At 40.1% G+C, this 14,327-nt stretch overlaps 1 protein-coding gene across 4 annotated transcripts in view; it reads right to left on the bottom strand.

Annotated features, from left to right (window-relative positions):
- Nucleotides 1-14,327, bottom strand: part of ELMO1 (engulfment and cell motility 1) — a 683,616-nt gene that overhangs the window by 551,511 nt on the left and 117,778 nt on the right. For 2 of the 4 annotated variants that reach the window (XM_006887590.1, XM_006887589.1), the window contains exons 6-7: nucleotides 11,335-11,370; nucleotides 109-208 (exon numbers count right to left, since the gene is read on the bottom strand). In XM_006887590.1, the coding sequence (XP_006887652.1) occupies nucleotides 109-208; nucleotides 11,335-11,370 (136 nt within the window). The remainder of the gene's footprint in view (nucleotides 1-108; nucleotides 209-11,334; nucleotides 11,371-14,327) is intronic. The other 2 variants (XM_006887592.1, XM_006887591.1) reach the window with 1 other exon arrangement.

Raw genomic sequence — 14,327 nt, 5'->3', positions numbered from 1 at the left:
TCACACTTACCTTTTAACATTAAGAATGACAGGAAACAATTAGATAGTTCTCTCAAAATTGAGAAAAATAAATGTGTAAGAAAAAAAGAGAAGGGCAGATTGGATTACCTTCTTAATGAACGCCACTGAAAATGTATCCCATGATACTATGCCATGATCCATCAGCTCCACAAACGCGGTCAGTGTAAAGGACAGCATGTCTCCGAAGCTGGAAGACACAGGGGGAAACACAGTTACACTGTCATAGTGGAAAACAAGGTGTGGCAAAGCAGCGAGAAAATTCTAGAAAAAATAAGTACAAGCAGATAATGGAAGCTGAGTCACTGGCAAAGTCCATCAGAGAACAGAAGAGGCCGCAAAGCATCGCTGAGCTGAGCTGGACTTGAGACCTGGATTCAAAAGGACTCTTACTCTCAAAGCCAGATTGGGAAGGCCATCTGGGAAACCCACTGTATGTTTCTGAGCGCCTGTTTTCTCATCTTAAAGGTATGGAATAGCAGTATGTATCTAATCACAGGACTGCTTGTACCCACTTAAACTGTGTATCTTGCATGGTTTTAATAATAAAGAGCTTAAAGAAAAGCTTTTCACCAATCAGTAGCAGTTAAAGGAATTAAGGGAAAATAATAAGTTTTGTTTATTAATCATGGATATCCAAGAGGAAATATTAAAACCAATACAAGAGTATTAGCCCTCCAAAATGGATGCAAGTTATCGACATATTCCATCAAGTATGTTCATGTGCACACATACACAGATATATATATAAATAGATATATATGTTCCATATCACACTGGTCAGCATGCTATCTTTGGCTATTTGGATTATGTGCAGAGACAAGGTCTGCTTGCTGGCTGCATGTCTGACTGTGATTCTGAAGAAGAGGTGGAAGTCGGGATGAGGATGCAGGAAGGTTAAAAAACCATTTTTCTAAAATATTTCCCACTTCTGATCTTGGTTAGACAATTCCCTGATTTTTAGGGCTTTCAAAACTACATTTTCACAGACATTTAGAACCCTTCAAAGGAGCCTTACCTCATTATAATGACTATTAACCTAGCACTCCCAAGATAAGAACTTCTTCCTCGGGTATGTTAACTGATGCCAATTAGGACTTTCAGTTTGTGTGCAAAAAGCACTGACTTGTATGCTCATTTTTTTTTTCAAACTGACAAGTGGTGTATTGACCTTATAGTTCTAGCTTTTATTTAGCCAAAACTTAATACCCAGGGATACGTTTACTTCTGAATTTGAAGGATGTTTAGAACCACAACTTTGTTTTTCTTTTATTATTTTTTGGTGGTTTTCTTTAAATTCCCATTGTATTTCTGATGATCATGCCCATACACTGCATCTTAAAAAATTAATCACTATGATGTATGTCCACTATTACCCCATCTTTTTAGATCCCTCCAGGATCTTTGCTAATTCCTTCACCCCCTCCCTCCACTGACCAAACTCTATGAACCCATAATTTCCTCCCCCCAAGCCCCCATTCCCTCTTCCCTCCCTTCTTTAGACATTCGTCCACATCTTAGTGGTTATCCTTCTGTTTTTACAGTAATAATCTCATGCAGTATTTGTCCCTGTGCCCCTATGGGCCTGAGTTGTCCTGATTCTTATTTATAGGGTCACATTGCTGTTTTCAATGAAGAGAACAGAAAACGGGTTCACATTTTTTTTTACTTTTTAAAACTGTATATTTGCTTATTTACAAAATTCAAATACATTGTTTTTGAAATCAGATTCTTTCAATTTCCCTCACCCCCACACCCATCAAACTGTACAACCCCATGATTTAATCCCCCCGCCCCCTGCACATCCTCATCCTTCAGATTCCAACCACTCCCACCCCTCTTGGATACTCATACTCATTCAACAATAATGGTTTTATAGAATATTTATCCTCATGGAACTGAGTCCACTCAGCATATTGCTCTGCAGTCCTTCCCAAGTTAGGTAGTAATTTGCCTAAAATCATTGCTCCTGTGTGCTGCATAGTATTCCATTGGGTCAATGTACCATCATTTCCAAATATAACCAGAAATGCACAATCAAAGAAGATAAAATTGGTTCATGAGACCTTTTAAAAATTAAATTCATGTGTGCATAATTTTTTTTTCCAACAGGGTGAAAAGAAAACCTACAGACTGGGAACAAACATTTGATAATACCATCTCAGACAAGAGTCTTATAACTAAAGTTTACAGAATACTCCTGGGCATCCACTAGAAAAAGACTAATGACCCAAAATGGGCAAAAGACATGGAAAGAATTTCCACATTTCTTTTAAAGCAGCTTAGTGATATCCCTTCTTGTTCAATGACAAACTCAGCCCCATCTCCAAAATTAGTTCTGAAATTCTGCATTGGCTCAGAAGTTAAAACGAAGAGTCAGAATTGACTCATAGCTGACCCTCCATTGGGGTTTTTGGCGGGAGGCTACAAATCACATGGGAAGATACTGTCCATCTTTCTGCTGTGGAGCAGCTGGTGGCTTTGAGCCATGAGAGGGGTGTGGGCCTGGGGTTCGTGGCACAATTTCTAATGGAGTGCACCACCTGGCTCCCCAGCTAAGAAGTGGGGATGCTGAAAAAAAGCCTGAAAAAGGCAAGAGGCTTTCAGGATAGAACAAAGACTAACAGCTCTGTCAGATCCAAGAGGGTGAGGTGAAAAGGGGGACAGAGTAAGTAGTCAGATTCTAGAGTCTGACGGCTCAGGTATTCAATATAACTCTAACTGATCAACTTATGCATCATGTGCCTCACTCTCAGGGATTGCACTGTGCTCCTGCCCACAAACACATGTAAAATCCTAACCCATATGTCTTTGGAAGAGCGCTCCAGTGGCTTAGTGGTAAGAAGCTGTACTGCAATCCCAAAGGCCCATGGATTGAATTCTACCAGCTGTTTCACAGAGAAAAGGATGGACAATCCCCTCCGCTGTGATTCTCTCCTCTGAAAAACTGCTTGGAGGTCAGCTGTGTGTTGACCTGCAACAACAACCTACGTCTGGATGTTATCTCATTAGGGAAGAGGGCTCTTGCTATGATAACCCCACATCAGTACAGGGTTTGTGCTAAACCTAGTTGCTCTGGCTTATATAAGAATAGCAGACCCAGCTGGTGCTCTCCAAGGAATGAGTGACAGAGCTTTACAAGCAGAGACAAGAGCCTTCCCTGCACCCAGAGAGAGAGCCTTCCTTATAGTGTGTGACCTGAATTTGGACTTCTAGTCTCCTCAACCGTGAGAAAATACATCTTTATTCTTTACAGCCACCTGCTTGTAGTATTTCTTTTACAAAGACACCAGGGACCTAAGACACCCAGTTTCCTAATTTTTAAAGAGGATAGGACAATAGTGATGGAGCTGGTGGTGGTCGCTAACTCAGGACTGCTGAGCGGTAAGTGCACTAACACCCCTTCACCTCAAAAAACACTGTGCACTACACATTAGGCTCAGCACCACCTGAGAGTTTGTGGTTATGGGTATGCAAAACTGATTTCTAAAAGAACTTTATTTTTGTAAATAATTTTAAAAATACTCTCTTCTAACCATTTCCAAGTGTACAACTCAAAGCAAGTTGTGCAACCATCACAAGTATCCAAACAAAAGTTTCCCATCACCCTAAACAGAAATTGTGTGCCCCTTATACAGTAAATCTCAATCCTCTGATCCTTTCAAATGAACTTTGGGCTCTAGACATTTGCCTGTTCTATACATTTCACATACACCCTAAACAAAACCTACTGCAGTCATGTATGCTTCAATGCATTGTAGCTCTGAAAGAGCAAAATTGTGCCTCTCAGGTTTCTGAAGATGCACATCTTTACAGAAAGAGATTACTGCCTCTTTTCCCCACAGAACAGTTTGTGGGTTCACACTGCAAACCCTTTAAGTCAGCAGCCCAGCACCAAACCACTACACAGCCAGGGCTCCCTAATAGTTTGTATGTTGGATCATATAACATTTGACTCATCATTTTTTACATATAATATTTGTCCCTGATTTATTTAATGTGAAAGAGCTATTTTCAAAAAAGAGAAATGAAGCCTGTGGTTTCCAACTGCATTTACTTTTACTACGTCAAGCATTCTCTGTCCTCGGAGTCAGAAAAATCAAACAAAACAAAACAAAAAAAAACCCAAGGACAGCTAAACTCTTCAACACTGGATATAAAAGCAGGAGACCCTGCTGCCCAGCCAAAGCCAACCAGCAGCATCTATTTGGCAGGTGCCCCTAGGTGGCATCAGACACTGTGCTTCAACAAGAAATGATAATCCACAAAACTTGCTCTGGCTTGAGGGAGCAAATAAAACGAAAAAAAGCAGAAAATAAAAAAAATTTTAAAAAACCAAACTGAAAATAGAAAGAAAGGTTAAATAAAAACTCCAGAATGACTTTTTCTCCAGACACTAAATCACATGGAAATCCAAAAAGCAAATCAAAACAAAAGGGAATCACATCTGGAAAATAATAAAGTCAAGTAGTAAAGCAATTGTTATTGTTGTTGTTGTTGTTGTTATGTGCCATCAAGTTGCTTGTGACTCACACTGATCTTATGTACAGTAGCTCTGAACTCTGCCCTATCCTGAGCCAGTCTCACTGTCTCCAACACACCTACACCATTACCCTAGTCACTGTATGAGTCCATTTCATCCAGGGTTTTTCTCTCTTGTGCTGTCCCTCCACCCTTTCAAGGACAATGTCCTTCTCCAAAGACTGGTTCCTCCTGGCCCTGTGTCCAAGCTAAGTGAGATGGAGCTTCAAAATCCTAGCCTCCAATGTCCTTCTCCAAAGACTGGTCCCTCCTGGCCCTGTGCCCAAACTGAGATGGGGATTCAAAATCCTAGCCTCCAAGGAGAAACTTGGTTTCACCCCCTCTAAGCCAGACATGTCTGTACTCCTTGCAGTCCATGGTATGTTCAAACTCTTCTTGAGTACCACAACTCAAAGGCATTGATTGTTCCTCTGTCATCCGTTGCCACTATCCAGCTCTCTGATGCATAGCAAGTAACTTCAAAGACCATGGCCTGGATCAGGAGGCACACCTTAGTCTCCAGACTGACATCACTGCTCCTCAGTACTCTGGAGAGATCCCTGACAGCAGCCTGCCTGGGTATTAGGATTACTCTGAAATCATTATTAAATAATAATGCATAATATTATTGTTAGTAAACAGTATTAACTAGTTTACTTATTTTCACTCTTAATAAGAGGGGAAATAATAATTAATCATTATACCTAGCACGTCGAAAGACTTCATGTTCTCTCTTTCTCTCTCAGAAAAGAACATTGCTCCACTGGGGTTTGCAATGGCTGATTTTTTTCAGAAGTAGATTGTCAGGCCTCTGTCAATCTCTGGAGGATTTGAACATCCAGCCTTTCAGTTATCAGTCAATTGTATGCCACCCAGGAATTCCACACACCAAATACACACACATATACATACATGCATACATATATGATATATATGCTGTTCTGTGTTACTGCATCAGAACTGACTCATAGCTGACCCTCCCATGGGTTATCAGAGGCAGTAAACTGCATGAGAGAAGACTGCCTATCTTTCTCCCTAAGAGCAGCTGGTGGATTCGAACCTCCTGCCAGTGTAACTCCTTATAAACTAGGCTCCTGAATATTGGGTGGCATGCAGGTTGTTACCAAAGAGAACTCTCCACAACTCAATTCCAATGTTTCAGCTGCTGGGAAAGGAAGGCCACACTAACACATCATTTTATACCAAGTTGAGGAACCAAATCAGCTCATTTAAATGAGAGGCCCTAAGAGCTGTTATTGACAATGGTACTAATATCTATATATCTGTGCTTAGAGGAGTAATTGTGGCTGCAAGTGGGCAAGACAGCTGCAAGGGCCCACATCTAAAATCCATCCCGGGTGTGGAGGGGTGAGGCTCAAAAAATCGCACACATAAAGCAACCACAGGACAGACCTGGGAGCACTTCCATTGTTTGGGTTACTGGGGTTTTATATAATGTGAAGCTGAAGATTTTTTCAGTGCCGACTGCCACAAACTAAGCAGCCAGTAAGCTTCACATGCTGGTGGTGAGCCACCGTCACAGCCAACACCTACGTGTGCTGGAGCGATGCAAAGGAATGTTTCTCACCGACTCAGTGGAGAGAGTCCACCATTCTGACAAAATTCAGCTCATCTCAACACAGGCATTTAAATGTATGCAGTGGATTTTATAAAAGATGAAGGCTTGTGAATGCTCCTTGCAGTGATACGCACAATTAAGATTTAGAGAAATGATCAAAACAAAGGCTATTTTAATGCTGTCAGTAGAATACAGAGAATATGTCCTCAACTGCTGAAGTTAGTGGATAGACTTCTTTTTTTAATTTAATTCTTATTTTTATTTATATAACTCATTTCATTTACATTAGAATCCATTTTTTTTCTTTCAATAATCTTAGTAATAACTACCTCATGAAAGCCAGTTACTTCATGCCTCATGCCCTAATATGACCATTTTAGAAAGCCAGTTTCTGATTTGCCATCCCTATGAAAACTGTTCTCTGAGAGAACAAGCAAACACTTCTTTTGCTGAAGAATCCTCTGTTCAACTTGGCGACTTTAAGCATCTGTATTCACTAGCAATGTCCAGTCCAAAGCATGCCATCAGGCTGCAGCAATCGACCCTTGCTCACTGCACCAATCATCCATCCTCTCTTCATCTGGTTGGGTTCTGGCCAACTCATCCCAGCAATCTGTGTCTAGGCTCAAATAAGCATCAGCTGCAAGCTCAGGAGTCCACACTTGTCTCTGCGATCTCCTCAGTCCTAGTCTTCACAAGGGACCAAGTCAACAAGCCAGGGGTCCCTTACAGCTCCTCAAGCCAATAAGAGGGACAGCGCAGGAGGGGAAGACCCTCTATGAGGTGGACTGATTCAGTGACTGGGGTGATCCAGATGGGTATGTCAGAGGCAATGCGATTGGCACAGGATAGAGCAGGGTTTAGGGCTGTTGTACATAGGGTCGCTATGAGTCACAAATAACTCGATGGCACATAACAACAACAACTTCACCCAGACATGTGTGCATACTAGGTGAGCAGCGCTAAAGGAGCGCATCAAAGTATAGCTTGTTACTCTATTTTTTTATTCCTTCAACTTCTCCTGTAAATCCAGATGACTGCCATGAGCGAGCATACTCCAAGCTCAAGTCTTGGAAGAGGGCTCTGATGGGCACCAAGTTTACCCTGCTTCAGAAGCCAAACAGCTTGTCCCAGTTCTGAAAGTCAGTCTCTTACTTTATTCTTTTTCCTTCTCTCCTTGCCAGCTTGCCCTTCTTTGCAAATGTGTTGTTACCTCTTCAATCAGAGTTCTACTATGGGTCCACTAACGTATTCAAATGTAAATCTCCTCATAGTACTGGGAGGGACTCAATCTTTCCCCTCAAACAAGTCCTAAAAGCCTGTAGCAGGTTCTACTTTTGACAAGCTCTTCTGGGCAAATCTTCCATCTCTAGTCAGGAAATAAGAAGATGCATTACAGTGGGAAAATCTGCAGTTAGACACCTTTCCAAATTATTTAGGAGTAGCGATGTCAGCTTGAGGACTAAGATGAGCCTGATTCAGACCATAATCTTTCATATTGTTAGCTATGTACCTGAAATCTAGAAAATGAATAAGGATGGCAGGAAAAGAATTGATGCCTTGGAGGTGTAGTGTTGGAGAAGAGCACTGAACAACCCATGGACTGTCAAGAAAATGAACACATAGGTCTTGGAGAGGGTGCATTTCAAGTGCTCTTTGGAGGCAAGAATGATGAGGCTTCACCTCACATACTTTGGACATACTGCTAGGAGGGGCTATTCCTTGGAAAAGGACGTGATGCTGAGAATGGAGGGCGGGCGAAGGAGAAGAAGATCCTCAACCAGTTGGACTGACAAGGTGGCTGCTGCAATGGGTTCTTGTGTGTCAGGAAGTGTGAGGATGGTGCAGAATAGAACAGGGTTCAGATCTTTTGCTCCTAGGGTCACTATAAGTTGTGCTTTTATGATAACAACAAAACCAAACCCAGCCCAATCCTACTGATTCTGACTCTTAGCGACCTTCACTAGGTTTCCAAGACTGTAAAGTCTTAACGGGAGCAGCCTATTTTAGCTTTCTGATGAATGGCTGGGAGTTTAAAATGAAGACTTTTTGGTCAGTCGCCTAACACTTAACCCACTATTCCACATGAGTTCCTTCCATGTATTAAATTCAAAATAATTCACTGTCTTCAAGTCAGAGCTTACTCATGCCTGAGTCCTCAGCATGCTTCTGAGGCTATAAATCACACAGTAGGGGATTTGCTCATCTTTCTCCAGTGGCACTGCTAATAGATTTGAACCTCCAGAGAGGCAAGGCTCTTCGGTTAGCAGCACAGCTCTTTACAGACGATACCAGAAGAGATTTCCATCACTCATTAAGCTCTTTTTTAATTTTTTTGAGTCATACATTGTAGTTCTCTGCACAAAGGCATTGTCCAACTTTGTTAAATGTATTCTTAAGAATTTTATGGGTTTTGAGAGTTCATAAATGGAAATTTTTAAATTTCATATCCCAGTTGTTAACTAATAAAAGAAACCAGTTTTTTTTTTATTTTTTAAGAAACCAGTTTTTATATGACACTCTTATCTTGAGACATCTTAAAATGTTGTTATTATTAAGCCAAGTAGTTTCTCTGTAAATTCCTCAGGATTTTCTGCCATTTTCTATACAGATCTTCAATGAGTAAGCTAAAGTTGACTCTACTTTTTTATTAAGTTGCTTCCCCCGCCCCCCCCCGTATTTGAAATAGTCAAGGACCTACTATCAAGTTGAATAAAATTGTTTAAACAAAAATGTTTTGACCATTTGTCAAATTTTGGGGAGTAAGAATTCATTCAGTCATTATTAAATATGAGAAGGTTATGTAGACTTTATCAGGTTGAGGAAGTTTTCTTCTCTTTTGTCTTTGCAGAGAATTTTTATTTTGAGTGGATGCTGGCATCTAGGAAACACATTTTCTGCATCTATTAAGATGTTTTTCACCTTGGCTTTGCCTTTCCATTTTGTTCAATGCTGAATCACATTGATTGACTTACCAATATTAAGCAATTTCTGGTTTAAACCTTTATTGGTTACAGTGTATCTTGGATCTTGTTTTATAGTAAGTAACACATTGACCTGAAATATGAGAAGTCAGTGGTTCAAATCAAACAACTGCTCTTGGTTAGAAAGATGAGCAGTTTCTTTCCATAGAGATCTACAGTGTCAGAATCTGGATGGAGGATCTCTGTAGGTAGGAAACTCCTCAATGGGAACTGTGGTCACAAGACTAGCATCACTCCCGACATACTGCATCAGAGTGTGCATCTATTTGAAGATTCTGGGTCTCTGTTCACTGGGGACATTTGTTCATCAAGTTTAATATCTATATTGTACTTAACTCCTTCTGCCACCAGGGCTCCTTTACCTCACACAGGTTTCCTGTAAATAGCTAGCTAGCTGCTTGGCTGTTGTTAAATGCTGTCAAACTGATTACAGCTCATAAAGATCCCATGTGACAGGCAGAGTTGAATTACCTTGCTGGGCTGTACTCTTTACAGAAGCAGATCATAAGGTCTTTGCTCCAGGGAATGGCTGAAGAGTTCAAACTGTAGTCCTCTGCATAATGCTGAGCTCTTAACTATTGCCCCACAAGGCTCCTGCCAAGTGTCCCTTATAGACACTAAGTTGCTCTCATTTTCCCTCTAGACAGAGTGAGGCGTATGGATTTGATCTCATGCTGCCCTAAGTTCTATCTGAAGCAGTAAGTTACAAACACATGCCCTCCTTGCTACCTGGATAAGCAAATGGCATCAGGCAAATCCCACTGTAATCTCATTTGATGCCCATCTGATCTCTCAAGGAGATTTCATCTACTTTCTGCCTGCTTGGACAGGTTGGTAGCCAAGGTCTTAAAATAGTGGGCTTTTAGATGATTTTGTTTTTAAATACTTGGCCTAGATGTGCAACTGTGGAAAAGAAACCTTGGTAGCATAATGGGTTAAGTATTGGGATGTTAACAGAGATGTCAGCAGTTTGAACCCACCCGCTGCTCCTCAGCAGAAAGATGAGCCAGCCTGCTCTAGTAAAGATCTCCAACCTCAGAAATCCCATGAGGACCTTCTGTTATGTCCTATTAGGTCTCTGTGGGTCAGAACTGATTTAACGGTTGTGGGCTTCGGTATCTGTGTGAGAGTTAGCCTTATTCTGACATGGCCAGAACCACAGACTTTTGTGCACAGATTTATACACAGAAATTATGGTTATTAATTAAACTAATAAGTATTCCTGCATACTAGAGGATAAGAACCATAGACAGACAAAGCAACAATTTCGACGAAACCATTTTGTTTTCAAACAAACAAAAATTTCTCTGTATCAATATGCTGTATACGGTGAAGGGGAGAAAATAAGTTGTGTCCAGCATCAAGGCAATGAGTTATTTATACTGATGTTGTAGGGTGGACATCAATGTGGATCAGAGGTAGAATGTAAGCCTTGAGACAACGCCAGGGACAAAGTAAACTCACAAAGGATGGCTTCTGCTGCCAATACCACTAATTGTTTCTAAGACAAAAGATACAGATCCGATAGATAGAAACTTTACTAGAAAGTCATTATTACTTTCTACTTGACTAGCATTCTATTTTGCCTGCAACTATTTCTTTCTAGGTGAAAAGTGGAAGACAAATGACCATATATTTGAAAGTGATAAGGATCTTCACTGAGAGTTGCAAAAATCCCTGTACATTTCTGACTCCTAGATGCAATTATCAATACAATTCCCATAACATACCGAGTGACTGAGCAATTTCTCAGACTCAAGTCAAATAATATTGATTCTGTATTTCTGCCCTGAATGCTTTTTAAATGTAGATCTCTTTATTACTACGTTACTAAAGATAAAATCAGAGTCTCTGATTTTAAACACATCACATACATTCCACCAAAAAAGTCTTCATTAAAAGATGTCAAAGTAATATATGAAATGATGCTTAGCCTTGCTCCAGGAGAAGGGTGGCAATCTTGATGTGCTTATTATAGTGGTTACAAACATACATAACCTTTCCACTACAGTGTAAAAAAAAGGGGGGAATAAAATTTTAAATTTTATAAATTTTAAAATGTTAAAAATTTTATAAGACCATTTAATAGCGGGGTGGGGGAATCTTCATTCACGCAAAATCCATAAATGAACAGTTTTAACTAAAGATACAATCAGTCAGAGATTAGGATTTAATAATTCAAAGAAGACAAAGGTGTTAAATTGTCAAAATCAATTGATTGTATATTCTTACCAAGGCTTCATGATCTTCTGCAACTTTTGGTATCGCCTGAAAAAATTAAAAGAGTCACGTGAGAAGCATGCTTAAAAGCAATGATTTTTACCCAAAGGGCATTATCTTGAAAAAAATCCCATTCTGTCAAGTCTGTTTCAATTCATGGTTGTCATAAGTATCAAAGAATGAAAAATCTGTCCTATCCTATGTCATCTTCATGTTTAAACATACGTGACAAGGAAAATGTATCCATTTCAAAATTATTCAAAGCAATGATTTCATATACTTGAGCAATAAGAAACTACTACTAAATTTATTAAAGTATTGTTACAAATTATTAACTTACAAGTAGAGACAACAAAACAAATCCATTTAGATCAGAGTAGAAATATATTTAATGGGGGGAAAACTCCAAAGATAAGGAGAGTGAGAGAGTCAGGGAGAGGGAGAAAAAGAGGGAAGATGGGAGGGAGAAAAGGATAGAGTGGGAAGACAATGGGAGAAGAGTAGAAGGCAGAGAGGGGTGGGATATGGAGGACAGAGAAGACCGGAGGGAAGAAGGAAGTGGAGCTAAAAAGTACTAGCTTAAACTTGGGTTTAGTCTAGGGCAATACGTTGTTTCAATCAATTATTTATACACATTTTGTTCCATAAGCTTAATTACAATAGCCACAGTGTCTGATCACTCACTCTTTCCATATTGTCTTTTCTTTCATCCATATTAATAAGTATTCATGCATATTAATAACTATTACATTTTAACTCCCCTATCCCCTTCCCTGGTAAGCATTCTAGTATGATTCTCTGTGTAAATCTTTCTTTAGCTTTTTTAATAGTGGTCTGAGACAGTATGTGTCCTTTTCATCTGTAGAAAGACATACACCACAATCCAATCATCTGGGGCATTAAGATTGGAGTCTTAGAATGGTGGCTATTGTTGACAGGTGTCATCGAGTCAAGTTTGACTCATAGCAACTCTATGAACAGTTGATCTGAACCCTGCCCTACCTATCCTGTGCCATCCGTATTATCTCTGATACTCTAGAGCCCATTACTGAAGTCACCATGTCAATTCATCTCCTTAGGAGTCTTTCTCTACTTTGCTGACATTCCATATTTCTAAGCATAAGGTTCCTTTCCAAAGAATAGCTTCAACTCCAAAGTAATGAAAGACGAAACTTCGCCATCTTTGCCTCCAAGGACCACTCTGGTTGAACTTTTCCCAAGACATATCTGGTATTCTTTTTGCAGTCCATGGGATATTTAGTACTCTTCTCCAGCACCACAACTCAAATACATCAATTCTTCCTCTGTCTTCCTTTATCTTTGTCTGCTCTCTGATGCATAGCAGGTGACTGAGAAGACCATGGTCTGAATTAGACATTCCTTAGTCCTCAAAATGACATCACTTCTCCACAGCATTTTGAAGAGATTCCTGAGAGATTTTCATAATGCAATTGTTTTTGTTGTTGTTGATTGCCTTCGAGTTGAGCATGACTCATAGAGACACTATGAAAAAACAGCTTGAAGCCCCTCTACAACTATCGATATTTAACAAAGTTCATAGGGTTTCTGGAGGCATGTTATTTAAGGAGTGGATGCCACTCCTGCTTCCAACATAATGACTCCTGATTTCTTGACTGCTGGTACCAAGGGTGTTGACTGCTGGTTCAAATAAGATTAAATCAATTACAGAGTGTGTTTTTTTTTCTCCATCTATCATAAAGTTGACTGTTGGTCCTGTGGTGAGGATCTTTGTTTTTTGATGTTGAGATGTAATCCATACAGAAGACTATAATCCTTGATTTTCTGTGGCAAGGTTTCCAAGCCTTCTCACCTTCAGCAAGCAAAGTTGTATCGTCTGCATAATACAGGTTGTTGAAGAGTCATCCTCCAATCAAGATGCCATATTTTTCTTCATAGAGTTCAGCTTCACAAATTATTTGCTCGGCATATAGACAGAATAAGTATGGAGAAAGGATACAGCCTTGACGCACACCATTTCTGATTTTAAACCATTTAAGAGCCTGTGGTGATGAAGGAAGAAGTTCAAGCTGCTTTGAAGGAAATAGGAAAAAATTAAGGCCCCAGGAATAGATGGTATACCAATTGACGTATTTCAGCTAACAGATGCTGCCCTGGATGTGCTCACCAAGTTGTGCCAAGAAATCTGGAGAACAACCACTTGGCCAACTGAATGGAAGAGATCTATATTTGTTCCCATTCCAAAGAAGGGTGACCGAACAGAGTGTGGAAACTACAGAACAATCTCATTGATTTCACATGCAAGTAAAATTCTACTGAAGATTATTAAAAAACGATTGGAACAGCACATCAGCAGAGAACTGCCAGAAGGTCAGGTTGGGTTTAGAAGGGGTCGTAGTACTAGGGATACTGTAGCTGATGTTAGATGGATCTTAGCTGAGCAGGGAATACCAGAAGAATGTATATCTGTGTTTCATTAATTACGCAAAGGTTTGACTGTGTGGATCATAATAATCTGTGGGTGACTCTAAGAAAAATGGGAGGGTGGAGCTGGGAAGTAAGTGGGTCAAAGCACGGGCTAAGGGTGGGGTCAACACTTTAACTAACGCTTACCCCCACAATAAGGGATTTATCTTTATCTGCTCCACAAATTGCTGTCTGTCAGATACTCCTCTAAATCTGAACATTCAGATTAAGACAGACTAGGAAGAAGGATTGGCCACCCACTTCTGAAATAGCAGGCCTCTGAAAACCCTATGCACAACAGAACACACGCAGATTAAGAAAAAGGGCAACCTAGGTAGAACTATCAAGTATGGAAATACAAGGGAGGAGGAACAGCTGTAAGCAGACCGTAGTGATTGGAACATGGAATGTGAAAGCCATGAATGAAGGAAAATTAGAAATTGTTAAGAAAGAAATGGAATGCATAAATATTGACATATTAGGCATTGGAGAGATGAGATGGACTGGCATGGGGCATTTTGAGTCTGATGACCATATGATATATTACTCTGGAGATGAAA

The sequence above is a fragment of the Elephantulus edwardii genome, unplaced genomic scaffold (assembly GCF_000299155.1).
Source record: "Elephantulus edwardii isolate Elephantulus edwardi_28Jun2011 unplaced genomic scaffold, EleEdw1.0 scaffold00059, whole genome shotgun sequence".
In the NCBI taxonomy this organism is placed as follows: Eukaryota; Metazoa; Chordata; class Mammalia; order Macroscelidea; family Macroscelididae; genus Elephantulus; species Elephantulus edwardii.
This window is presented reverse-complemented; position numbering and strand designations above follow the sequence as displayed.